Source organism: Anser anser, assembly GCF_964211835.1.
Source record: "Anser anser genome assembly, contig: HAP1_SCAFFOLD_36, whole genome shotgun sequence".
Lineage (NCBI taxonomy): Eukaryota > Metazoa > Chordata > Aves > Anseriformes > Anatidae > Anser > Anser anser.
The window spans coordinates 2,122,171-2,149,103 of record NW_028154189.1 but is presented as its reverse complement, the minus strand read 5'-3'; the positions used below and the strand labels follow the sequence as shown (position 1 = coordinate 2,149,103).

The 26,933-nt window shown below is 43.6% G+C and overlaps 2 protein-coding genes across 17 annotated transcripts in view; one reads left to right on the top strand and one right to left on the bottom strand.

Annotated features, from left to right (window-relative positions):
• The window catches only part of LOC310890407 (uncharacterized protein), a gene marked incomplete at its 3' end in the record, with an annotated part of 15,544 nt that extends 4,933 nt beyond the window's left edge, over positions 1 to 10,611 (bottom strand). Inside the window, exons 1-5 of the mRNA XM_083852769.1 lie at positions 10,475 to 10,611; positions 7,707 to 10,369; positions 7,488 to 7,609; positions 6,110 to 6,258; positions 191 to 4,782 (exon numbers count right to left, since the gene is read on the bottom strand). The remainder of the gene's footprint in view (positions 1 to 190; positions 4,783 to 6,109; positions 6,259 to 7,487; positions 7,610 to 7,706; positions 10,370 to 10,474) is intronic.
• Positions 10,508 to 26,933, top strand: LOC310890402 (ATPase family AAA domain-containing protein 2-like). Of its 16 annotated transcripts, none has more exons than XM_083852761.1 (13): positions 10,508 to 11,070; positions 11,722 to 11,896; positions 12,006 to 12,113; positions 12,922 to 13,082; positions 13,933 to 14,022; positions 14,446 to 14,759; positions 15,768 to 15,894; positions 17,362 to 19,404; positions 19,555 to 19,751; positions 20,918 to 21,088; positions 21,427 to 21,558; positions 23,821 to 23,949; positions 25,367 to 26,933. In XM_083852761.1, the coding sequence occupies exons 2-6, from the start codon at positions 11,736 to 11,738 to the stop codon at positions 14,463 to 14,465; spliced, it is 540 nt and encodes a 179-aa protein (XP_083708887.1). In that variant the 5' UTR covers positions 10,508 to 11,070; positions 11,722 to 11,735; the 3' UTR covers positions 14,466 to 14,759; positions 15,768 to 15,894; positions 17,362 to 19,404; positions 19,555 to 19,751; positions 20,918 to 21,088; positions 21,427 to 21,558; positions 23,821 to 23,949; positions 25,367 to 26,933. The 16 variants fall into 16 exon arrangements, 6 of the variants coding, with proteins under 6 accessions (XP_083708887.1, XP_083708886.1, XP_083708888.1 ...); XR_014577238.1 differs by lacking the exons at positions 10,508 to 11,070; positions 12,006 to 12,113 and adding an exon at positions 11,307 to 11,431 and having other exon boundaries at positions 12,922 to 13,081; positions 13,937 to 14,022; positions 17,362 to 17,617; ... (1 more) ...; positions 20,415 to 21,088; positions 21,518 to 21,558; XM_083852760.1 differs by lacking the exon at positions 10,508 to 11,070 and adding an exon at positions 11,307 to 11,431.

Genomic DNA, 26,933 nt, shown 5'->3' with positions numbered 1-26,933 from the left:
GATACCAAGAGGGAGCGTGAGGGGGGGAGCCACAGCCAGCAGGACCACAGCATTGCGGGGTGCGGAGCTGTGCGGGACGCCTGGAGGGCAGCAGCTCTGCCCAGCCAGCAGCCCTCCAGCAGCCTGGCAGCAGAGCCGGGGCACGGCCAGGACATGCAGGCACAGCTGCCATGGAAAGGGCTGCTCTTACCCTTTCCGGGTTTCTGACGTAGGCCTTGATGAAGTCCACAGCTTCCTCTTCCTCTTCATACACAGGTAGCCAGATAGCGTCTAAGACAGAAGGAGAGCAAGCATTGCTGTAGAGAGGGGCTTAAGGATGAAGCAAGGGAAGGGGGCCCTGGCTTCAAGCAGGGGGCGCGGCTGGCCCCAGCCCTGCCCACCCCAGCGCAGACCCTCGCTCACCAGGCTGCAGCGGCTCCACCTCGCACACCTCGATGGGCTCCATTAGAGAGCTGCTCTCCTGGGAGCTCTCATCCTCTTCCCAGGCCACCCTGGGGCGGCTTGGGGGTCTCTGCTCCATTGAGTGATGAGGGGTGAGGGTCAGGAGGGGGCAGGCTCGGGACTGCCACGGGCAGTGGGGAAAGACGTGGGCTGCACTCGGGGGCTCCTCGCCAGTCCCACTCGCTCCTGCCCTGTCCCCTCGCTGTCCTGACGGACAGTGCGGGGCCACTGTGCCAGCACCAGCTATTGCCAGGTGACACCGGCCTGTGTCACAAAGGGCCTCTCTGTGACCTCACGCCCCCACTCGGTGGGGCAGCACTGCTGGGGCACAGCAAGAGCAACAACAGTGCAGACAGAATGGCCAGGAAGGGCTCAAGATCACTGCGCAGCCACTGTCACCTGTGGCTTCCTGACTCCTGCATCCACCAGCTCCTGCCTGTTTGCGTAGTTTGCACAGCCATTTCCAGCCAGGTTGTCTTGGTTTCAGCTAGGATAGACTTAATTTTCTGTTTTAGACCAGCCTAAGATCAGCTTGACAGTTGCTGACCACAATGTTGATTTTTTTAATCTCAGGTCTGCTGTGTTTGTTTTCCCAAGTGAGTTATACAGCACTTTACTTACTGTACGTGGTCCCTGTTGTGCTATTTATTGTTTCTGGGGGATGGTTTAAGGTTATCATTTTGCTGTACTGTGTAACACTGGCTTTTGATATGATAAAATTACTGGTCATGAGACTCATTTGGTATTTGTACTCAGCATTGCCATCACCTCCGTTGATACCAAGCTGAGAGGACAAACGGTCTCTTCGTTGACACAATAACAGAGCCAGATTTGAAGTACCACAAGAATGTATAACTTAAAATAATAATCAAACTTATTTGTATCATCTCTGGCCGTGTTCCTCATGGAGTAACTCACTTTACAGCAATATTTTGTCTCAACGCCTGTGGGGTACCCTCCTCCCTTACGGGGACTATGCTGCATGCAGGACGTCTCTGCGCGATTTACCAGCTGCCCCGGTAACTAAAGTTTAGCAGCAAGGAAGACTTCTGGCCGTCATCAAAAGACCAACAGAGTATGCTGGACGACCACCCGAGGACTCCAGCGCACATGCAAATAGGGGCGGGAACCACTGTTAATGATTCTTCCGATACCTAATGAATATGCAAGAGACTTACGGGGGAACTGAAATGAATATGTATATATCCTATCAGTATAAGCACCCTGGTAGTAAGCCTTGGTGCACAAGCTAGGTGGAACGATCCCCCTTGCACCCAGCGCTGCAATAAACATACCTGCTTTATAACTCTCCTTGAGTTGTAAAGTTTCTTTTCCGTGTGTCAGAACACAGTGAGGAAGACTACCGATGACCACCAGAGACCCCCAAAACACCACCAGTGGAAACAAATGTGCATGCGCCAGAGACATTTTCAAATTTTAATGAGTTATGGGAAATAGTATGGATATGTTAACTATTTCTTAGCAAGCTGATGAATATGCATGTTTTTATTGTATATAACCCTCGTAGCTTGAAAAAGTCAGCACGCACACTGGGTGGAGTGATCCCCTGTGCATCTGGCGCCGCAATTACAGAATGCCTGGTTTCTAAAATTCCAAACTGATTACTAGAGAGTTTCTTTGACTGACTTTTACAGTAACACCATACTTACAAAACCATATCTCAGAAACTATTAATAATTACACTTTTACCTTTTCTCCTCAAGGAGCCAATGGGGGGGCTGGGAGGGGGTATAAGGGAGGAATACTTTTCCTCCCTCTTCACTCTGCCTTTCTCCTTCACTTTCCCTTCTACTTGAAGAGCTAGTTACGATGGCTCTTCAAAACTTTGACAATCCTTGGGATGTTCAGACCAGCGTGTTCTTATTCTTATGTCTCCTGAATGCACTTTGTGTTTCGTTTAAAATTAAACAACTGCTTAAGAATGCCATCCAGAGATCTGTCCTGAGGCAGGATAGTTATGAGTGGCAGGGAGTGTGGGAGGATAAGGGCAGGCTTCTAGAGCAGTGCTTTGTACATTTGATTATTCTTATTCTTATCATTTTCTTCTTCACTATCATCATCATCATCATCATCATCATTATTCCTTCCCTTTTTGGCCTACTACACTGTTTTTATTTCAGCCCAAAAGTTTTGTTTTTTCCTCTTTGTTTCTTTCTTTTCCCGATTCTCTTCCCCATTCCACAGGGTTGGGAGGAGGGTGAGCGAACGGCTGTGTGGTGCTGAGCTTCCTGCCAAGTTAAACCACAACAGTCCTTTCTGGCACCCAATGCGGAGCCTGAAAGGTTGAGTGTGTTATAAGGAATTTCTTACAAGCATTAGATCAGTTTAATAGTTGCCGATCAAAAGGTTGATTTTTTTTTTTATGTTGGGTTTCCTGTGTTTGTTTTCAGAATTGTGTTGTATGGCACAGGGACTGTAACAGGGGTAGGAGTTGCCGCAGGGTCTGTCACAGGCGTTGCAGTGGCATTGACTGTGACCCAGTGAGCACAGGCCAAGCTCCAGCACATTGCAGTGTTTTTTGTCTCTTTGGAATTGCCAGGGTGATGCCACACCTTTTTCAAGCATTCTGCCAGCCTTTTAGAATCATAGAATCATAGAATATGCCAAGTTGGAAGGGACCCATAAGGATCATCGAGTCCAACTCCTGGCACCACACAAGTCTACCCAGAAAATCAGACCATGTGACTAAGTGCACAGTCCAAACGCTTCTTAAATTCAGACAGGCTCGGTGCAGTGACTACTTCCCTGAGGAGCCTGTTCCAGTGCGCAACCACCCTCTCAGTGAAGAACCTCTTCCTGGTGTCTAGCCTAAACCTCCCCAGCCTCAGCTTGACACCATTCCTGCGGGTCCTATCGTTGGTGATTAAGGAGAACAGATCGGCGCCTGCCTCTCCACTCCCCCTTGTGAGGAAGCTGCAGGCCATGATGAGGTCTCCCCTCAGCCTCCTCTTTTCCAGGCTGAACAGGCAAAGTGACCTCACCTGCTCCTCATACGTCTTCCCTTCTAGGCCATTCACCATCTTTGTAGCCCTTCTCTGGACACTCCAACAGTTTTACGTCGTTTTTTCACTGTGGTGCCCAGAACTGCACACAGTACTCGAGGTGAGGCCGCACCAGCGCAGAGTAGAGCGGGACAATCACTTTCCTCGACCGACTAGAGATGCCGTGCTTGATGCACCCCAGGATACGGTTGGCCCTCCTGGCTGCCAGGGCACACTGCTGGCTCATATTCAACTTGCTATCAACCACAACCCCCAGATCCCTCTCTGCGGGGCTGCTCTCCACTGTTTTGTCGCCCAGTCTGTACGTATAGCCAGGGTTGCCCCGTCCCAGGTGCAGGACCCGGCACTTGCTCTTGTTAAACTTCATGCGGTTGGTGATCGCCCAGCTCTCCAATCTGTCCAGATCTCTCTGCAAGGCCTTTCCACCCTCAACAGAGTCCACAACTCCTCCGAGTTTAATGTCATTGGCAAATTTGCTCAAAACACCTTCTAGTCCTACATCCAAATCGTTTATAAAAGCAATGAAGAGGACTGGCCCTAAAATGGCGCCTTGGGGGACCCCACTGGTGACCGTCTGCCAGCCTGATGTGGCCCCATTTACCATAACCCTTTGAGCCCTGCCTGTCAGCCAATTGCTCACCAATGATACTGGAGATTCTTTGTGAGCTATCAAGAAAAAAAACATGTTAACAGGAATGAAAATTTGAGTGAGTGACAAACACAGGCAGCTATGCACTAACTTTTATTAAGCTTTCCAAGGAAATGTGTTCCTGAGCAGGATGAGAAATATGATTTAGGAGCTAAGGATAAAAAGATAAACAGCTTAAACTGTCAAGGTGATGGAAAGCACCAGTCTTTTGGCATATTCAGTCCCCCAGTCAGAGCTTTTAGTAAGATTTGGAGTAAAAACCCAAGTCCAAAACAGCTGTTTGTAAACAGTGTCCATTCAAAAAGCAGAAGGCAATTCAGAAACTGGAATAGAAGACATGCATTCCAGCATCTCCCTGTTATCTCACGTCTTCTGCAGAAGATACTTCCTCCACTCTTAAAAGATATCTGGACAACAAGACATGAAGTTAGAATTAGAGAGCAAGACTGTATGTTACTTTAGACCACACTATTCTTTGGAAGGAAGCCATTTCAGTTCAATTAAAATTACAACTACATTACTTCCCTAGGTGAAATACTCTACTTAAACAAAAATGGCAAAATAAAGGAGTATTTGCTTCTGGGTTGCTGCGCACCTCAACATCTTCCAAATTCAAGATTTGGCATCTATGGACCTTCTCCATTTCATCCATTTTTGGCAACACAACTTCTGCAGTACGAAGATTAAAAAGTTGACATAGAAGAGCAAAGTTAGGCATGGATGAAAAAAATTAAAATACTACACATCATCAATAGGACATTTTAATATAGTACACACAAAGCAAAATCATTGATACTTAGCCAAGATTTTAGACGCTACCAAAAAATTAGGTCAAATCTTTATTTTTGAGGGAGATTTAAGAACAAACGTTTGAGGATTTGCAAACATACACTGTTTTCAGGTTTGTTTTCCCTCTTACTGAGCACATTAAAAAATACATATATTTAAATGCAGGAGGAAAATAAGAATTCTGAATAACATAGTAAGACATTAGAAAGAATTTATGTCAGCTTTTAATACTACTTAAGTTGCTCTGCACAGTAGCATTAAGTCATTTTTTGTTAACCGAGGAAAGGCTGTTTGCTCTTCTCTTAATAGTAATCTAAGTTTCATGTTGTAGAAAACAATGAAACGAAAGGAAAGGGAATTCTGAAGCAGAAAACAATTGTGGCTTCAGAAACAGAAATAAACCACAGACAGAAACGCGGAATCGCTAGGACTACTTTGCTTTGACTGTATCAAACCGTCCTCAGTTTCTTAAGCAAACGTTACATTCCCTTTTGTAAGTATGGAACAAAAAGTTCATTGAAAATGAAGGCACTTCTGATACTAAGAAAACTGCTGCGTGGGGAAAGTTAAATCTAATGAAAGTCACAGGTAAAGTAATCGTTTTGGTTCAGAAGACAACCCAGAAACCCACTAGGCCCATATACAAAAGATGCTCAGGATGAAGATCTCTCATCAAACGGCAGTCCCACAACTACAACCTCAGCGGCAAATTAAACCAATTGGGCCCAAATTCTTTAGACATGAAGCACCTTCCAAGCTCATCCTCTCCCACACCCTCTCAGTCCAGGCAGACTTAACGAGCCATGACTACCCAATTCCAAAAAAGTCAGGTTAAACAGCTTGGCAATGAGCTACCAGTGTAGGCCAAGGAAAGAGGTGACCATCAGTAGAGCAATGAAGAGAGCACCACCTACGCTCACCAGCTAGGAAAACTGCTAAGCAGTGGAATGCTCGGACCAAACATTCCAAAAGCCTGTGATACCTGACCAGTAACGGTCACTGGTGGCCAGTAGTTACCAGTAGCAACGCATCGCATACACGGGGGCACGTAAGGAAGTCTCAGCCTACACCCGAATATACTGAACTCTCAATGCCAGGAGTGACAATACCTCTCTGTTGTCACAATAAAGAGGCCAATACCGTGCCATAGCACAAAGGCTTGCTAAGAAGGATCATTTTAGTAGGTTTTCAAGAAAAGACGACTTACTTTGTTATAAGTTTGTCAAACAGAAGGGATGGATTTGTAGTAAGGTAACGACTTCGTCGAAGTCTGCAGCTTCGGCTCCAAATTCCCATTTGCTCCATGGGCTCGCCTTGCAGCTTTTGCGTCAGCTCTGGTCCTCAGCGTTCTGGTGACTGAAATGCAGAAACATATAAAATATTTTGAGACAGTAAAGATGGGATTATCTTGATTTCACCGTTGCTCTTGTAAAATGTAAACAAACAAATAAAAAAAAAAAGACGCCCTGAAGCGGACTGATTTTTCTTTAAATACCAAATTAGAAGTCCTTGTCATGACCACTGCATTCCTCTTATTTATCGTTCTGCACATTTAAACTATCCACTTAAAAGCGTGACCTGTAGAGAAACTTTTTCATAGACTGAAAGCTAGTCTGGCAAAAACAAATGTGCAACTTTTGTTCCACGCAGGAGGGAAGTTTACCACAGTTACTTCTTTTTTGGAAAAGCGAAAACAATCAACACCTTTCTCCAAGGTGTTTTCAGTCCGTTTATGTAAAACTCTATCTAACTGTTCAAAGAAGCTATTACATTGTAAGTCTCTTCCTAAGGTGTATATGTTTTATTACCCTGTTTAAGCATGCAGCACTTTCATTTCCTGCATTATGATCTAACAGCTCAAGGAGATAAGAACCGTTTCAAGAGAGATACCCAAATACCAGATAACCCCAACCCATTGCTTTTCAGAAAAAAACTCTGCCCACTGTTTACCATACAGCATCCTTTGGCACAGGTTTGTTGCTTGCACTCTCATTAAAATAGCCAAGAGCACAAGGGGAAGGTAAGAGCTACACCACTGTGGTAGTAGCATCACAGCTAAGATTTAATTTGCTGATTGCCAACTATAAAACTAAGTTTGAGCTTACTAAATAACAATTTACTTTGCACAATGAGAATTTGAATTACAGCACGTGAAATGCTGTATTTCAGGCCCCTTGTCCCCCTTTGGCCCACAGCTGCTAGGACACTGCCTGCAACTAAGGGATTTTTCCAGCCATCAGCAAGTGGCCTCACCGCACCAAGCGTGCCTGTTAACTTAGCATTGCACTTTGGTTTCAAGTCAAACTGCTCAACTTCAGTGAAAGCTTCCAAACATCAGTGGCTCTGTGCATCTCCTCACTGAATTACTCGTTAACTTACGCATACTGTAACACTGTAGTATTCCCTCCTATTTGCAAGAGCAATTTTCAATTATTTTGTGTCCTGCAGACTTCAGAAAATCCACGTAATAGACAAACCTGAGGTAAGGAACAGATTCCTTTGTGCCTACGAACAAGCTGGAATTCACACTGCTCTCTCCCCAAGCCTTCAAGGAATTCATAAAATAGCCTCCTATTTGCACCTACCTCTCTTCACAGAAAAGTCACTGATGAGTGAACGAGCTGACGAGTTAAGAAGGTTCTGGGGCCAAATGAAATAGATGGAGTGACCAAGTGCCATCCTCTTCAGTAACCAGTGCTGCTTTTAGCTGGAGGTTTATCAAGACACGACTCACTGGACGTGCTTTCACTCTTGCTTTTCAATCTATACATTGAACAGAGACTGAACCTAGAGAAATACAATACCTTGAAAAGTGTCCTCTAGTGACATTTTCACTCAATATTGTCATACTTTCCTCAAAGCTAGAGTCTGAATGTGGCAGGATGCTTTTTCTCATTGATCTTAAACAGTGTCCATTGAAACATTCAATACTGCCAGTAGAATAATCCCATGAAAAGAAGGAAATATGGATTTATTTATGTGAACCACGTAGATTCAGATAAAGAAATTCTGCCTCGCGCAGGTTTAGTTAGCTCTCGTGATTTGGTAGTGGGGCAACTAATGGCAGGTAGAACCACTGAACCATGGAACCACTGCTGTGCCCAAGAAAAACACAGAAGAGAAAAAAAAGAAAGAAAAAAAACAGCTTTTAAAACTAACCGTTTTCTTGTGGATAAAAATATATTCTTTGGATAAGCAAAACCTTTCACAAAAACTTAGTGTTTCATGAAAAAAACAAACAAACAAAAAAACACTTAAATTTCAATTGGTCAGAGGAACAGTCAAGCTTGACATTATACATCCTAGAATTAAAATCTCCATATCTCCATACCTTGCCAAATATGTTTATTAGGAGCTCTCTCCAGAAAAGAGCAAGGGTCATTATATCAAAGCTTAGAACCTTTCTTATTGCTGTTGACCTTCGTCATATCGCTGCTCCTACAAGGATGACTACTATCATTTTTACTACAGGAGGGAAGTTGTGAAAACCTGGGGGGCGCTCGTTCTGCTTAAAAAATGAAGTTTCATTGAGAGTATATCAAACTAAATTTTGGTCTAAAGTCAGAAAATAGACAAGATTCTTCTACTCCTCGGCACCCACTTTACTAAGAGCTTAGTTAGTGCTTGCTCAAGATAATGGCAAAGGCATGAAGAAGACTGTTAGAAGAGGCCACTGGCAAGGGCATGTGGAAGAGCACCTTTCTTCCTCCTGTTCTCCGTGCTGATGGAAAGGGGCCTCACGTGATGCTTGCCCTAGCACGTGTTTGAATCCAAGCACCTGAAACAACTCTTGAAGACATTTTTTGTTTCCCAGATCCAGCAGAGATGTAACAAGATCTAAAGCGTGACGAGAGCCAGCCTGGTCTGTCACAGTGATGTTTTTCCTCTGGGAGGCTTAAGAAAGAAATCAGAATAGAAAGCCTTACAACTTATTGTTTTATATGACAGCGGTCGTCGCCTAAACTTAATAAAACTTTACTGCCTCTTAGGATTTTCAAATGCATTTATTTGCACACCATGCTCCCCAGGCTGAAATGCAACGCAAGGAGCTGCCAGCTGACCCGAGCACATCGGTCAGCTCTGACTGCTTCGGTTTGAGCTCTGGCCAAAGGCCCGCGGGGACCGGGACAGTTCAGGCGGTGCGCAGGGTGGGCTGCCTGGGCAGCCCCGCACACGCAGCCCAGTTCTGGAAGCAAGCCCCCAGACAAAACGCCATTCCCTGACACAAATGGAGTGCGACTCCAGTCCACAAAGTACGAGGGGAACGGAGAAAGAAACCAGCTCCGATGTGATTCCTGAAAGTGGCCCCGAGCTTATCTGAGGAAAGCTAAACTCCAGACTGAAAGAAGAACAAACCCTTAGGGAATGCCAGTATTGATGGTAGGGGGAAAAAAAGTGCAGTAACTGGGGAAATCTTTGTACATATAGTTATGCATTTGTTCGTTGACATCTCTCCAACAAGCACAGTGCCATGGACTTGTGTTATTCTTTATCGGCTCTTCTTTTATCTTCACCTTGTCTCAAACGAGGGCACAGCCAAAGCAGGAACAATGGACATTGCTAACTCTGACCATCCTCCACTCCTACAAAGGCATCCCAACTCACCGAGACAGCAGACACTGAGAAGCACTACGTTAACTGCAGCAAGCTGCCAGCAGAGCAGGAGAACTAGCCCATATCAACCGTACAAGGTTGAAAAAATGCACTCAAGAAGTGAAATCCAGTAGAAGCAAGTGGCTAAAGCAGAACAACAAGGAAACTGGAGGAAGGAATTCCGTGAACTATTCTGTGAACTATTTTGTATTTTGAAACTTACTTTCCTGCTACTATGAGAAGCGATCAACAATTGCTTCTGAAAAGTTAGCTGTTGGGTGTCTCTAAGGAAGTAAGCGGATGCTCAAGTGCCAGCCAAACAGATAAGTGTGTTTAGGCTACGAGGCTGGGAGCTCTGGTGCCGAGTCCCTACACAGGTGACTTAGGAAGGCTCAGCACGGAAAAGGGCCACTTTCCACTTTGCCCAAACCAAAAGGGAACTCTGGAGCACACAGGTGTCAAGTACAGGTCACAATAAAACCACCTCGTTTGGCCTGAGGAATTACACCGGGGTTGCAAAGCTAGAGAGGCACAGCCTCCACAGGGACAGCAGCCGCTTACGGTCTGCCACGGGACTCCTTGGGACTGGAGATCTGGGAGAAGATAAAGCCATCAGATTCCAGTTTACCTTAGACTTTCTGCTGCATGCTTCTTAACCTAGATGGAGGAAATATGCTGAATAACTGGAGATAAACAGCTTGCTGATATCGGGGAAACTGCAAAAGCTGCTACTGCCAAGTCTTTGTGCATCAGAAAGTAAGGGAAGAGACATCAGGACTTGAACACGCAGCTAGGTGCAGGATCATCATCTCTGTCGTCTAGGGCACTTCCACACGTCTCCGCAATTTGAGTGCTTCGGCAAAGCCTGGCAGTCCTACAAATGAAACAAGAATGGCTCTGTGCCTCGAAGCATGGGAAAGTTCTGCAACGAGGGGAAAAGCACAAAGAAAGAAACCAAAACAAAGAAACAAAAACTTACAACCCATTTCATAATAAGGATTCTGCTTTCACTTCAGGGAAAATTTGACGTTTAACTTCCTCATTCCTGCTCCCACAATGAAAGCGGGCCAGCTGTTTTCTCTGCCTAACTTTGTATCGCCTTCCTTCAAGTGCCACAGGCAGCTCAAGTCCTTGCAGGCTTTGACAACCACTTCTCGGGTACACTGCAAAAGCAAAGTCGGGATCTTTACGCAGCCTCCAGTGCCTGTTTGCAAAGAGAAGCCACCCCAAGGACTTCTTCCTTCTTAGCTCAGTAGTCTTGAAAAGAGGAGGGGAAGAGAAAAGCAAAACAAACAAAACAAAACCACAACCTGAATCCAAACAACGGAGAATCCTGAGCTCAGCTGCACGGAGACCCAGGGCACTGAAAGCACCCCTTGGAGGCAGGGCTCGCCCCAAGAGCTGTGGGCCGGATCCGCTCTGCTTTGCCATGCCATGGCTATGCGGGACGCCCCGCTGCACGGAGCCTGCCTTGCGAAGAGCAGAGCTTTAGCTCCGGAGAGCTGCGCTTAAAGCAGCCAACTCCTCCAAGTGATGCTGATCGGGGATGGAAGCAGCACGACGGAGCTGGAAACGGTGTGGAATACTAGACGGCCTCTGCAGCCGCGCAAGTTGCCCCTAAGAACAAAGCAGGGTTTTCCCCCGAACCATCAAAACCTTAAGGAAAGTCGTAACCAGATGAAGCCCCCCAAGGAAGCGCTTTTACTTAAACACTGATTCTAAACCCTGGTTCTTAGCCCTGCACCTCTGCGGTTCCCCCCGCCTCCTTCTCATCACCTTTCTCCTCCCCTCCCTCTCCTTTCCTCCCTCCCTCCCTCCCTCCCTCCGTGCCTCGGCTCTCCCGCCGCCGCCCCGCTCCCCGCCCTGAGGCTTAGGCCCTCCTCAGCCTTGTGCTCTGCCCCTCTTTAAGGGGGGGGGGGGGAATGCTGCGGCTTTGGTCGGTTTTCTAAATTTATTTGTCTTTTTTTCATTTGATTTGGGAGATTTATTGATTTATTTATTGAGGAAAGGGCGTCCCAGCCGCGTCCCCTCACGGCAACCTCCCCCGGGCCCGGCGGGGCCGCCCCGGGCCGCCTGAGCCCAAGCGGCTGCTGCTGGGAAGGGAGGCGCCAGGAAGGGGGAGCTGGAAGCGGAGCTAAAGCCCCCGGGGAGACCTTCCCGGCCCGGTTTGTGTTGCTGGAGGTGAAGCTGCAAGGGGGATTGAAAAGAAAACCTTTTTTCTTGCAGAGGCCGTTTGTTCTATGGCTCCCCAGGAACGGGAAAGACGCTGGTTGTTCGTGCTCTTGCTAACGAATGTAGCCGAGGTGACAGAAAAATACCGTTTTTTACGAGAAAAGCTTCAGAGTGCCTGGGACAATGGGTGGGGGAATCAGAACGTCAGCTTCGCTCGGTATTTGGACAGGTAAGGTTGAAATGTGCAATGTATTCTGTCAGAGTTGAAACCATCATTTTTATGGTCAACATTTTTAAGTAGAACTTGCTCTTTTTTTTTTTTTGTTACTTTGGATCAGGGGCTTGAAACTGAGTTGTGTGGGGAAGGAACAAAACGAGAAATCTTTGCAAAGCAAGAAATTACCTCCCACCAAAACAGCCACTGAAAAGTCTGCAGGAGGCAAGAGGTGATGGCTTTGGATGAGAGGGAAACAGATGCAGGCTGGAAGCATGGTTATTTAAATTCATAAAGGAAGCTTGCTTCCCGAACCTGTAATTGAATTAAGTTCTGACTCGTGTTTTTTTTTTTTTTCTTGTTTGTTTGTTTGTTTTTTTATGGTAGCCAAAAAGCTGTAGTAAGTACTGGTCTGATTTGTTTTGTGTCGCCCAGTAACAGTGGGTTGCCACAGACTGCCATCTTCTGTTAGTCATGCCAGATAGTCCATTAGCTCTATCAGTAGAGGTCCCAGATGCTAAAGTGAAAAATCGCGTTTTGGTGACATTCCAACCATAATGTTTTTGTGCATTTTTTTCTTCAAATACTGCTGTTTTACTCTGTGTTTTCATTCTGGGCCTATCAGATGCGACCTTCAGTTATTTTCTTTGATGAGGTAGATGGCCTCGCTCCTGTGCAGTCCAGTAAACAAGACCAAATTCATAGGCAGTACATTTTTGCACCTACCTAAAATCTGCTTGATTTTTGGGGAATAAAAAAAAGGATGATGACCTGCTTAATTTCCTGTGAACACATTAATTTATCCTGAAAACTCGTAACTCATTTCCACTAAACTTCAGGTGATTTTAAACGATAGTTGAAAACAGTACACTAAGCCAGATATCAGCACGTGGTCTGTGTTAACTTACCTATTTTTTTATGTCTTAAAATGAATCTTGTCCTTAAAAAGCTTGTCCTTTTTGACTACTCATGGAAGAAAGTCATGTGGAATGTAACAAAATTTACTGAACTGGTAAGTCTAAATTATGTTTTTCTACTAGTTCCATTATCTCAACACTTCTGACACTTCTGGATGACATGGACAACAGAGGGGAGATTGTGGTAGTCGGAGCCACCAACAGACTAGATTCTATAGATCCTGCTTTACGGAGACCAGGACGCTTTGACAGAGAGTTCCTCTTCAACTTGCCAGATAAAGAGGTGAGAACTTAAATTCAACGTTAATGCTAACGTGGCAAAGTCCAACTTTATAGAAAAAAAATTTACAACGTGAGCAAAAGAGTGATATGTGGAGACACCGTGTCATACCGTGGTCGGCAAATGTGGTACTGAGTATATATGGTCAGGATGATACCACCAAGTAGTTAGTTCTGTAATCAAATCTTTGATTCCCGAAGTTGTTCCCGTTTGCTTAATTATTTAATCCACGTAGGCGCTTTCATCTTGACATTGTGTTCTTGGTCTCAATACTTCCTTTATGAATGGATAGGGGACGTATTTGCATTTGCTGGTTCCCCGGATCGGTGGTAGTAGTTTGAGTCATAATTATTTTCTTCTTTATAGTAATTGTAGCAGCTTGAAACACAGCGCTAGAAGTGCTTTCTGCGACTTTACTGACTGAAAAGCAAATTTGATGACCTAATGAGACTGTCACAATGAAAGTTTGCTCAATTTTAGAGAAGTTTTTTGGAGAAAAAAGATCTGTTTCTGGATAAATTTTTCATTCCAGTGTTTTCCTCTGGGTCATTAGGTCTCATATTTTGGAAACTTATTATAGAAGGTATAAATGCCTTTACTTTCATTGCAGGTTCCTATCAAAAGTTCAGTGTAACAAATTAAGAAATAGTGGATTTCCTGGTTGAAAATGCAGAGTGTATATTACGTAACTGTACAATACTTGAAAGTTTAGCAAACAAGAAAAGTATATTAATATATGGGGGGTTTTGAGGGAAGACTGTTTTTTGTTTGTTTGATTTTTGGTTTGTTTGTTTTTGTGGGTGTTTTTAAGGAAAACTTAGGACAAGCTAAAATGCGATGATTTTGTTTCCATGCTAGAAAAGAAATTTTCAAGATTCATACTCGTGACCGGATCCCTAAGCCACCGCACCTGTTGCTTGATGAGCTAGCTGAGAAATGCATTGGTAAGACTGAAAACAAAATGGATTAATGCTTGTGACTAAGTTCTGAAGAATCTTAGCTTGTGCCAGGCAGTACCCAAGCTCTTGTGCCTTTCTGCACAACTAGTCCATGAGTCAGCTGGCACGCCTTCGTAGCAATCAGATGCTTTCATCTATTTATTTTTGTTGTCGTTCTTCGTGTTGTCTGAGAACATTGAATGGTTTTGGGGCATCTTCCTCAAGAGTACAGTTTTGATGAGGGGCCTGCTTCTGCTTAATAAGCACGGGATATCAGGCAGTGAGCAACATAACAAAACTTCCCTGCAGGGCGGTAGCACTTTCAAGTCCCTGTTAACCTGTTTAGTTTTGGCATTACAAATTCTTTAAATGTTGCATATTGTAAACCTGGGCCTTGACTAATGTAACATTTGGTTTTTGTTTATTAAGGTAATGTGGTGCAGATATAAAATCCTTATGTGCTGAAGCTGCGCTGTGCTCTGTGTGTCGACGCTATCCTCCGATCTGTGCAAGTGGGGAGAAATTGCGACTAGACGTTAATTCCATGAAAATAAAAGCAAAGGCTTTTTTTATGGCTCTGAAGAAGGTTGTTCCAGCTTCAAACAGGATTGTGGCTTCACCTGGACAAGCACTGTCACCCATTTTTAAGCCGCTTTTTGAAAATTCAGTAGCGAATATTTTACAAGCCGTGCAGAAGACATTCCTGCATGCAGAGCTTGCGCTAAAGAAGGACCAACAGAAAGGTATAACCGTAGCATCCACTTCTTTAAAATTCTGCCAGAGCGAAAGCTTGTGGTTTGTGCAATCAGCATACAGAAACCTTCCAGACATAGTGATGGTAGAATTTTATTATTTGCATGTGCGTGTGTTTATTTTGGGAATATCTGGAATATAATGCATAGGTTTTATTCTGGATTCTAAACTGCAATGCCAAATGGAAGCTCTGAGTGACCCAACACCCGGTAGAGGACTATGCGTTCTCTGCTAAAGCATCCTGCTTCTGACAGTAGCTAAGACAATTAGCATTTGTAGAGGTTGACTGAAGGTTTGAAGTATAAGGCGCCTCTTTTCCTTTAAAAATAAAAACTCCGATACGTGGAGGGGAAGCATTTTTAGGTTGGTGTTTTTAATTCCTTTCTGAAGAACATCGGGACCAGGATACAAGTATAACTGGTTTAAGCTAAATATTGTTTTAGCTATCGTGATTTTTCACCAGTCTCCTAATTTAAATGATTGTGGAAGCAGAGAGGCTAGGGGATTGGTAATTGCGCCCCTGCTCTGCTGTCTGCCTTCTATCTTCTCCTTCAGTGATCTTTAAGGAGCCTTACGTAGAAGACGCATTGGTCTCTCTGCCAGGTCTCAGTAGTCCTAGACGAATGGAATTCTGTGACCATCACATCCTTAATCCCCGTGCTTTCATTGTGGGAACCTCCTCCAGAAAGAAAGGGTCTTGTTTTTATAGCTATTTAGCAGCTACAGAAATTGTTCCTAATCTTCTTTATTCTAAGGGGGAAAAAAATCACCAAGAGAGTAGCGTACCTTATACATACACATCAGTGGGACGTAAGACAGCTTTATTGAGACTTGTGCCATCTCCTTAGATCTGTGGTGGGATGAACTCTAGGAAGTAGCATTGTGTGTGTGCCCTCAAATGAAGCAATGGTTTTGGCACTGATTTAGAAGCTGTATTAATGCAAGAGAAAGAGGCACAGGCTATTCAGGAAAGTTAACAAACCTCTTTTGTCTTTCAGACAATTTAAATCCTATTTTACAAGATGATATACTTGACAGTGATGACGACGCATCCTCAATCTCTGGAGATGAACTACCAGATAAAATGCCTGACAGACGAGCGGAAAAATTCCTCTGTTTCTGCAGGTAAAGAAAGATGGGTCCCCATTATGTTTACATTCTTAGGACTGCTGAGCCTTTGTAAACAGTTTCAGCCGTTAAAAGCGTGAGGGTTGGTCGAGGAAGGGGGAACATCAAGTTTGTGTGTTGAAGGGGTGCTCGGTATTCTCAAGAAGAAAGTGTGAAGGGACTAAAGTTCTAATGAAGTAAGTTGCTGTAAATGATCAAAGTGAAAAGCCCAGGCTTCTCTTCCCGAGCCAAAGTGATCCGCAGACTACTAGAACATGTCTACTTAATCCGTGGCATTCTTTGAAAGACTCCAGACCACATAAACGTGCTGTCTGTCCTTTTAGCTAAAAATAAGCAACTTTCTGGATTTGTGTTGCCACCTTTTGCCCTTCTGTTTTGCAGGACTGCTAAACAAGTAGTGAATTCTGTAGCAGAAGGAAAACTGAGAAATGGCTTGTTAAAACACCTTGAGACAAATTCAAACGGTGTTTTTATTTGTTACCATTAAGCCACCAAATTGTGTTATCTTTTGGTATTTTAATGTGGAAGTCACGTAAGCCCACGGTTGGAAAGTTAGATTATGTTGTCACAGTCGCGTCAGTTATTTTTCTCACTTTCTATTGCTGTGCTGTCCAGGAAATGTTCTGTCCTTTTGAGCAAAGTTAACTCTCTAGCATCTTTGATTTAAGCCAGTAAAGGTACAGCCTTATTGTAGTGGAAAAAAAGCAAATGCTTCTCGCAAATATATTTCCTAGTAGGAAAGCAAGATTGCCAGGCTATTAATTTGCAGTCTTGAAAATTAAGTCTTGCGTCTTTAGTAACGAATAGGAAACAGAAGGGAAGAAGATGAAACAATTAGAATGACTGAATAAATTAACTGGAAATCTTACATGTGTTTAATGTACCGCTGTCATTTAACCAATCCAGTTGTGTGCTGCTTTAGATACGGCCCATGTGGTTCAGCGCCCACATCCATTTTTTTCTAGAAAAGCTGTTCTGCTCCTTTCTTACTACCTTCTCCAGTAACTAGGGCCACATTTCGGCTAAACTTGACAGATGTAGAGATCTCTCGGGTACTTCAACTTGAGACCTTCTGAAGACTGGTGTATATGGGAAGTGATGAGATCCAGATTGGTGTGTGCTGAGAGAGAAAGTTGCTGTGCTCCCCCATATCAGGTAGCAGATCAGGTGTCGTCTATGTATTTGGTTAGACAGTCCATGTGTACACTTGAGGAGTCATTACGTAGCCCAGCCAAATGAACAGCAGACACGATAGAGATGGGCGGGATTTCTGAGGGGGAGTAATGGCACAAGATTGTAAGAAAATGGGCTTTGATAGTCTTCCTGATCACAGAACAGCTTATTACTTGCTGGAAAATGGAGATTATTTGGGGGTGGGAAGTATACAGGAAAAGTGCTTGGAACATCTGTGTGTCTATTCAGCACCTCATTTCTAAACTTGTTTTCTTATGACTCTTGTTCTAGGAGTGCTTACTACAAACCGACATCGTGTCAGCCTCATCTGCTAATAGTAGGAAAAGCAGGATATGGCCAGGTTTCTTATTTTGCATCTGCGGTGTTGCATGCTTTGGAGAAGTTTCCCATTCACACCCTGGACCTATCCATTCTGTTTACAAATATTGCACCGCCAGAAGAAATATGCGGAGTGGTATGTTTTTTTCTTTTTCTTCTCATAGGATTCATTGACTGTATGTAAAGGATCAATTGAGTTGCAAGTAAGGTAAGCAAAATTCATTGGTAATGGAGGTGGCCTTGTTTTCATGTGCTGTTATGTTTGCTTCTGTCTGAAAATCCACTTTTCTTTTAGAGAAAAGCATAAACATTATGGATGTTGTACACATCCACATTTTCCATACCGAATTTTACAGTGAGGATGTTGCTAGCAGCTCAGGAAGCTGGGAGGTGCTGTTAATAGAGCTCTGTCTGTGGAAAGAAATGCTGGTCTCAGTGGGATCCAGAAAGTAGTTTTCCTTGCCTCATAAGACTGTGTGCTCTCAGTAGATGGCTCTGTATCAGACTGCATGTCGTGTACTTTTTGTAGCCTTGTTTTTTATTCTGTTTGTAAGGCAGCTAAGGTCTGGGGCTTCTGTTTGTTTTGTTTTTACATGTACATATACAACTTGTGCTGTTGCAGTATGTGCAATCAAAGCATTAAAATTCACAAAACGCTTCATTTACAAACTGATGTGGTTTTAACTCGAAAAAATAAACATAAGCAGATTTGGTGTTTTTACATTTAGGCAGGAAATCCTTTTTGTTGTTTGACATCACCTTTAGTAAAAACATTTGTGAGCCGTACAAGTAAGGACAGACCCGTTACATGACTGGATAGTTGTGTCTTAACAGGCTACTCTACGTGTTTTAGTTTTTTTAGTGTTTTAGTTTTCTTCTCCAAGCTTTCCTTTTCGCTAGCTGATCCAAAATGCTCAGAAGACAGCACCAGCATAATTTGTGCAAAATACGCAGTGCTTGAAATGTAAATGACAAAAAGATATTTTTACTGAAGAGATTTCTTCTGACAGTGTGTCATTTCATGCTGTACTGGGTAAACTGCTAATAATGCAATTTAGTAGAGAATTGAAACGCTTTAATAAAAAAATCAGCTTCTTTCTTCATATGAGCCAAAGCTTTCTAAGCTGGAAAGCCGAGATCCAGTTTCTGCTTAAGTAACTTTGAAATCAATTTATAGTTGTATTCCTAAACAAACTGTAGTAAAAGTACATGCATAACTTGGATGACTTCTGAGCGTTTACATTAAAGGAAGGTGTTCAAAACAGGAACAAGCTGTTCTCCTGATTATTTTGTCTCAGTTATTGGGGGAGAGAATGGGTCTTACGTAGGTGTGTTTATTGTCAACTGCTTTGAAAGTGCTTAAGTTTCTGCAGCAGTTTGTGTGCTGGTTCTAAATTCCTTCTAAAATAAGTCTTGAAATTCCTTACCTCCCTTTTGATACTAGAAATTGAATAATGGAGGAAACCCAAGAAGTGCTAGCTACTTCAGACACCTTCTTTTGGTACAGAAATAAAAACTCAGCAAAAAGCCCTCACTTGTCTCCTGAAGCCTTTCTCTTCCCTCTATAGCCATAAAGGTTCTAACTAAAGGGCAGCAAGGCAAGTAAATACAAAGTAAGCGATCTTGGATGTGGTGAATGCCATTACTTTATCATTGCACAATCCTTTCATTGAAATGTAATTCTGCAGGTGTTTCTTAAAGGTGATATTTGAACTTGCCATGCTAAGCTGTGAAAATGTAGCCTTTTAAGGCCAAGAAGATAACTTCAGTTTGTCTTCTTCAGGTTATTAGTAATTTTAACAGGTACTCATCTTTTTGGAATAGAGTACGATTTCTTTGTGGCCTTAAATCTGAAATGTTTTTTCTCCTTCTGCTTTCGATCCAAAAATTATTTATTAAGGAATTTGGAGAAGTTTACGAGTAAGGAAGACAGAACAAAATTTTTTGAGGACCTAACTCTAAATGGAACTGCTAAGCCTCCGGTAAAGAAAGCAGGTGAGGATCTAAGAAGTACATCTAAAACCCTCCTAACTGAAAGTTACTAGCTCTTTGGTATTTTCTTTGCTGGTCATTTTCTATCGGTAATTTTTCATCTGCTTGTATTTGAGTACTGTGAATTGGCTAATTTTTCCTGGTTAATTGAAGTTCGCCGGACATTGGAAGTCCTGCCTGTAGCATCACCAGCTGAGCCTCAAGAGCCGACAGAGGAAGAAGTAGGACTGCTGGAGGAGAAATTGGAGGATACGTTGCGTGAACTTAGAGTTTTCTTAAGGGAGCTTACTCAGAGACTTGCCACTGACAGACGTTTCGTGGAATTTACAAAGCCCGTTGACCCACAGAAGGTAAACGAGCGTTGATCTGTGCGTAGCATCTTATCTGTGTGTATTTGTAATTTCTCAGTGTTTGTATTTCTCAGCATTTTGGGGAAGGAAGGTTTAACTTTGTTTTTAGGACTGCTCTAGTGCACTGTTGTGATTTTGCAAGAAGCAGGCAGGGCTTTTACTTCTGCTGACTCTCCAATATCTGTGATTGGATTATTCGCTGAAAGCCCTGGTTTCATTCTAAACCGTCAGACCAAATGGCACCACGGCTTGCTCATGAAAAGGCTTTGATATGTAGGCATGTTGGAGCACTGAAAAGCACAGAGATCTTTCTTTATAATTACAAACAGTATTTACAGGACTATGTTAGTGAAGTCTGAAGCTCTTTATTGGACTGTCAGTTTCTGTGGGAACAGGAGTAGAAGCAGCAGTTTGTAAAAGAAGTTTTGAGATTCTGTTCTCTGTTTCATCTGGAACTCCTCAATATGAGATCAGCCTGAAGTGCTGTGTGTTTTCTTTTTCCTCCCATTTGCTGCTTAGGTCCCTTTTTCTCCTTTCATGTAATCAAAAAGTCTAAACTAGGGGCATATACTTCAAAGACAGATGTAACTGGAATATGCCCGCGTATCAGCAAAGTCCTGTTCACGTAGGCATGCGCTGACTTTTCTTCCCCTTTCCTCCTAGGTTCTTGAGGTGTGAAACATCTAGACAAATACATATGTCCTCATGCAAACTAGTCATTAGGCGCCTCTTACGGTCTGAGTAAAGAAATGAGCACCCCTGAGCCCAGTTATCTCATTCTAAAGCAGATGCCTGGAATAGACGCCTCAGAGGTGCAATTTGTGCGCCTTTTTCTCAATGTCAACAACAAAGAGAATGTCGGATGGCTTACTCAGATTTCATTGCTGTGATTTTTCTGAAGCAAAGTGAAATGACTCTCCCACCCTCGGTGTTCCTTCTCTACCATGCTTCTGACCTCCCTACTTCATTTTTTCTTCTCGTAGCAGCTGTAACGCCAGTTGAAAGAGCCCTTCCGTTTTTGAGAAGCGAAGTGGTTAATTTCAGCATCTTCTGATGCGTCACAAGTATTCAGGGTTTTAAGAAGACATTTATTGAAAGTCCAAATGATTTTGGTAGACAGCGTGCAAGTGTAAGAAAACCTCTGAACACATCTATTTGATTGGCAGGTACCTGGCAGGTACGTGGTTATGCAACAGTCATTAAAGAGGCAATGGACCTTTCACCAGTTCTCAGTAAAATTGACTCGCCCCAATACCTAAGTGCAGGAGACTTTCTGAAGGATATTGATCTAATCTGTAACAATGCCTTAGAATACAACCCAGATCAAAGACCTGCAGGTGAGGATGTGCTTTTTATGCCTAGTTTAAAAAATCTGTCAGATGTATAGATGGATAAATGCTGTGTGTGGACAGTAGCCTTTGGATGGATTAGATGATTTTGGATATCCACAGAGAACATTTCTTACCGGGTTGTAAATATTTTAGCATTTTGCTACTTGGGCATGGAATTGGGATCTAAGTGTTCACAAGGAACATCTGCTTTTTGTTTGATTGGGGGGTGTTTGTTTTCTGTCTCAGTTTCAAATTTGTATGGAGCAGTGACGTTAGCTGGAAAGAAGGGAGAAGCCAAGTATTTCTCAGTGAAGATGATAACAATTCTGTCTCTGTATTTGTAGAAAGAGATTGTTTTGCAGGTACAGAATACTTCATTGAGACTGTATTCTACATAAACAGAAAACCTGACTGAAGACATTTGTGTCATTCCAGATTCTTAGACACTTCAACTGACTCCTACTGGACATTCTCAGGTAGGACAGCAACAGATGAGTGTTGAGAACACTGTGGAAGCTTCCACAGAGCCAGACAATGTAGTTATTGTGGATCACTATGAGCTCAAAGTATGTCTAATTCCAACTTTTTGTAATACTCAAATAGGACATATTCTTGCGACCAGTACAACTGCAAATTAAGTCAGTTGTTAAGCAATGCCAGTTAAAACAATTGGAAGGACATATAGATTGTGAAGTAATTCAACCTATAATGCACCGTGACTGTTTAGTTTCCACACCTCGTGTAGATTTCTGTAGGCTACCGTTTGCTTTTGGTCAACTGTAGCTGAGGAGACAGTTTCTTTGCCTAATTTTTAAGGTAAAAGGCCTCGTTGAATTTTAAAATACCGCACTGATGAGCTGCTAGTACTATTGGTTATGATTGTTGTTTTAACAATTTTTATGATGGGTTTGAGGGCTTTTCTTTGGGGATGTTTATTATGTATTTAATTTTTTTTTTGCATGCTTTGATGTATTAGGAACCTGAAAAGGATCTTTATTTCTTGCAGTGATGATTTTAAACCTGAAGATAGCAGGTTGACATAAACTAGCTAGTCATGGATAAGCGACTACTTTTCTGAAATTCCTTCAAAATGCAGTATTAATATTTCCCATCCATACAATTGCAGTGTAATAAGGGTTTGCCAATCCCTCACGGGAGGAAGGTGGTTATCCTAGGCTCCAGTGGGGGAAATGGGTAAGAGTGGCCCTAGGTACGTGAGGAAAAAGGTTCCTTTGCATGAGTTGGAGAGGGCATGAGTAAGGACCATCTTGAGTGGAGAGCAGAATGAGGGAAATTAGAAATTAGAACGAGGAAATTAGAATTTAGGAAAATTGCTAGGAGTCATGGAGGTTGGCCCAAAACAGATTAGGACTGCTGTTTCTGTGCTGTATGAATCCTGTGTGGGGAGATTATGAGCAGATAAGAATCCTCTTTGGTAAAGGGGCTTGTCAACACAATTTTTGTCACATCCTTAAGCTGTGACCTAATTTGTAGAGGCGATACTAACTTTTTAAAGGTGTGTTCCTAAGGAAGCAGATTCCAGGTTTCTCTGTTGTTCGTGTCTGCCAATATATATGGAAAAGCCATAGAGGTTTTTCACAGAGTCAGCTAGGTAAACCTCAAGAAGTAGCTGGATTTTTGTTGTTGTTGTTTGCTCCTTTGGCCTCGAACTTGATGAACTTCTTGATCAGCGTGCAGCCATCTACATGGCAGCAGTTAGGTACAGTTTCACATGGGACCTCGACCTTTCTCAGATTTTCCTTTTCTGTTTACTGCAGCTGAAAGCGCTCTGGGTGTTTTCCGTGTGTTTTATCTCCATGTTGTATAGAATGAAGTTGAGGGGAATACTCAGGTTTTGTGCTAGGTGGTCTGAGGCAGGCAGAGGCAGAGTTTGATGGTAAGATGATGAGCAGCAGTATTTCCAGGGCGCAGTAGTGTTTCCGTTTGGCATGGCTGCTCTCTAAAGCTACATACTCACAGTCTCACAGCGATAGTGAACAGCTGTGGCGGTGGAAGAAGGTGCTGCCACTAGCTTGTCACTGTGGCTGTGCCAGAGATTATCATCTCTGCATCTTTGGTAATAGAAACGACTGTGTGAGAGATTGGTAATTGCTACAAGCAGTCTCTACTATTTATCCAGCCCTGAATTGAAAGGTAGGATTGAACTAACTAGTCTAACTTTGCTTTGGGTGCTTGAGCAATCTGTTCTGCCAGCAGAGTTGTAGGCATGGTACACATTTGGCTAAAGGGTAAAGGGAATCGCCTAAGGATGCTTCCTTCTCCAGCTGGCACAGCTGTATCTACAAGATCTGTAGCCCAGCTTCAAAACATGCTTTTTACAGCGCCCTGTGCTGCTGCAACGGCTTCTCTAGTGAAATGCAACAGTGGCTTTGCTGTGGCAGCAACTATCCTACAAAGAGGATCGTGTCATTCCCTGCTGCTTTGGAAGCAGCTGACTTGCAATTATGACCATAGATGTGATAGATTGATTAGTAATAAAAGATTGTCTGAAATGTAAGCCTTTCCTTTCTCTGAAGTATGAAAAATGAACTCATTTTCTCCACTGAAATCACATGGGATATTTACTCTGTTCTCTGAAGCATCACATTTTATTTAAGAGCGTAAGAAAAGTAGGATGTCACTTGTTACTGTTGAACCTCTGGAAACATAAAGAGCGTATTCAAAGGATCTCGTGCTCTTGTAAGGTTATTTGTTTTTTTCCCCATTGTTTTCTTCAGAAACTGTTGCACACTGTCATTGAGCTAACTAAGGGATTTGACGTATTTCACTTGGAAAAAGTATATGGCACGATTAATCAATGTATTTACAAACATCGGGAAGACTATGACAAAACCGATTTGGTGGAGGTAATTTTTGGTTTGTGTTATAGCACTTTCTGTCACCGTTCTGCAGTATTTGTGCATTCTGGCTATCACGGTAATTTAGCATTGCTCTTTACTGCTTAGTTGTCTGTGCACAGACAAAAACACAAGTCAGACTTTTTCGTTTCAGTCTGGAAGACGTTTATCCGTATTGCAAAACCATTGTTGTACTTGGCATAATTGTTGGCAGTTTCAGCAGGAGAAAGGTGGAACTCGAAGACAGTGGGTTCACCCACACAGCCCTTTCAAAGCAGTTAACCTTAGTCTGTCAGTAGTTTTTCTTGGGGGCGGGAGGGCCATGAAGGGAAGGTGCTTTTCTAAGTCTTTCGCTTCCTCTCTCTCCCTCTACGGCCAGTCAGGCATGGTAATACTTCGTAGTCGTTCCATCCTTGGAGAGAAATTGAAGTATATAACAAGAGTTTGAGACTTCTCTCTAGTCACACTCTAATCTCTTTTTAACTAATATGCTTGACCATCTGTAATTTGGGAGATTTCTGCCTGTGCCAGTTTTACACTAATGAGTCAAATTCTCTGGTCTCTTCCTGTAAAAGATGCTTTCCGAGTTGTCAGAACTCAGCAGAAATCTGCATGAGGCATCCGTGGTCCAAGTCAGGTGTTCCCAGTGTACGTTGGCTATTCAGTCTTCTGATTCAAGATCCTTGAACCCATTTGTCTTGGGGTCGCTTGTGCTTGAGAACAGATAAAAGTTGTTATGCCTATCTGTCTGCCCTAAAAAGAGAGTGCCTCTTTTTTCAGGCACTGGTCATCTCGATCTCTTCTTCCACATCTGAGAAGGAGTTAGAACGGACGCTCTGTTCCGCCTGTGAAAGAGAGAGGATTCTTTGGATTCAGGGAGGCCGCTCCTGAAAAAATGAGATCTTTTAGCTTGAGAAGGGCTTCCCTTCTGTTATCTCAGGGCCTGTGAACTTTTGTAACTTAACTTGTAATACTTAAATTAAAAGTAATTAGCTTTCTTGGTTTTCTATTTCTTCCTTTAGCTTTAACAAACAAATCTCTCCTATTCAGAGGGCACTGTACAAGTTAGTCAGGAGCGTGCTCTGCTGTAGGAAGAGAGAGAACTTAACGGGTAATTATTCAAAGTCTAGAAATTAACTTCTTGAGCTTGTTGTGGCTTTTCAGGAACTGTTTCTAACTCTTCCTAATTGTTGTGAAACCACTGCTGATACAGGTCCATACAGTTTATATCCTACCCTCTATTTTGGATGCATAAGGATGCATCTGAAGCTAGAAGGGGTAATAGGTCATTGTGATGGTGGTAGCACACTATTTTGCTAAATATTACTGACTCTGTATGACAGAGTCTTTATTTTTATAGTAATAGAAAGTGTTCTAAAGCTTTCATTTGTGCTTGCTGCTAATTTGTCTTTGTTTTTCTTATTAGGAGATTAAGAAAGGAATCGCAGTCTTCCAGTATTTCAAGTAGTGGGATCTTCAACATGATTTCTACTCTCCAAGGCACCCAAGTTTCAAGGCAGTGAAAAATAAGAAAAAACCATCATCCCAGGGTACCCAAGCACATAACCAGAGAACACAAGTTCCGTGTTTGAGCACCAAAGCATCTTCCCGGTGCATTCAATCACCATTCTGGAGCACCCAAGCTTCTTCTTGGATGTGGTCTTAAACTAACAGAGGATTCATTTCCATTAGATTTTTGGAGGAAATTCTTCATACTGCCCACTGTGACACCTGGGTGACACAGCCACCGCTGCCCTCCTAGAACAACAAGCTTGTTTCCAGAAAAGCAGCGCATCTTACCTGAGGACACATACATCTCCCTGAAGCACCCAAGTATTGTTCTCAAGCACTCAGCAATCTCGGAGCACCCAGGCATGTTAACGGGGCAAACAAGCACTTGCCCAGGGAACGCAACGACACTTGTAGTAATCAGGCCCCTTCCTGGAGGAGACAAACTGCTCTCTGCAGTACTCAAGCACCTCCTGGGGCACCCACGTATCTCCCAGGTTAATAGGAGCATCTTCCTAGAGAGCCCAAGGACATTCCCAGGGCACACAAGCACCTCCCTCCTCAGAGCACATAAGCATATCCCTGCTGCACCCAAGGTTCTCCCCTGGTCACTCAGGCATCTCCCTGGAGATCCTAAAACATCTTGGTGGAACACACAAGCACCTCCCTGGGGACACCACCCATCTTTGTGGACCTGCAGACATCTCCCCAAGGAATCCAGCACCTTCCTGGAACACCCAACTGTCTTGCTCAGGGCAAGCAAGCACTTCCCTTGACACCAAAACCTATACCTGGAGCACCCATGCCTCTTCGTGGAGCACCCAAGGATCTCCCTAAGATACCCAAGCATCTTCCCAGGACACCCAAAAACTTGGGCTGAAGGTCTGCAACACCGTTTCTGCAGCAGACACTTGGTTCCCGTTCTGCTGGGGGGGCTGCTCAAAGCCAGCCCCTGCTTGAGCAGCTGCTGAGCTCCAGCCCCTGCTCAGGCTGCAGCGGGACTCTGGCCCTGCTCAGCCTCAGACACGGCTTCAGCCCCTGCTCCATCGCGCACTCACCTCCCTGTCCTGCCCTGCTCTGCACTCTGCTGCCTGCTACCAGGGTCTTCCGTCCCAGCTGGGGCCTGCCTGCAACCAGGGGCCTTTTATCCTGACTGGGCTGCCATGTCACGGCCCCGCTGTGACACCTGGGTGACACAGCCACCGCTGCCCTCCTGCCCACGGTAACACCTGGGTGACACAGCCACCTCTGCCCTCCCGCCCAATGTGACACCTCGATTACACAGCCACAGCTGCCATCCCACCTACTGGGACACCACTCAATATCTCTTTTTTTACACTCACAGGTTTGTCAGTGAAAATAAAATTTAAAAGAATTTGTCAGATTCACCCCCAGAAAAAAATATTTCTGGCAACTTCTGTAAAGCTCACCGGTAATGAATACCAAATAATTCTTGAAGTTCTAATTAAAAGTGTTGGTGTTTT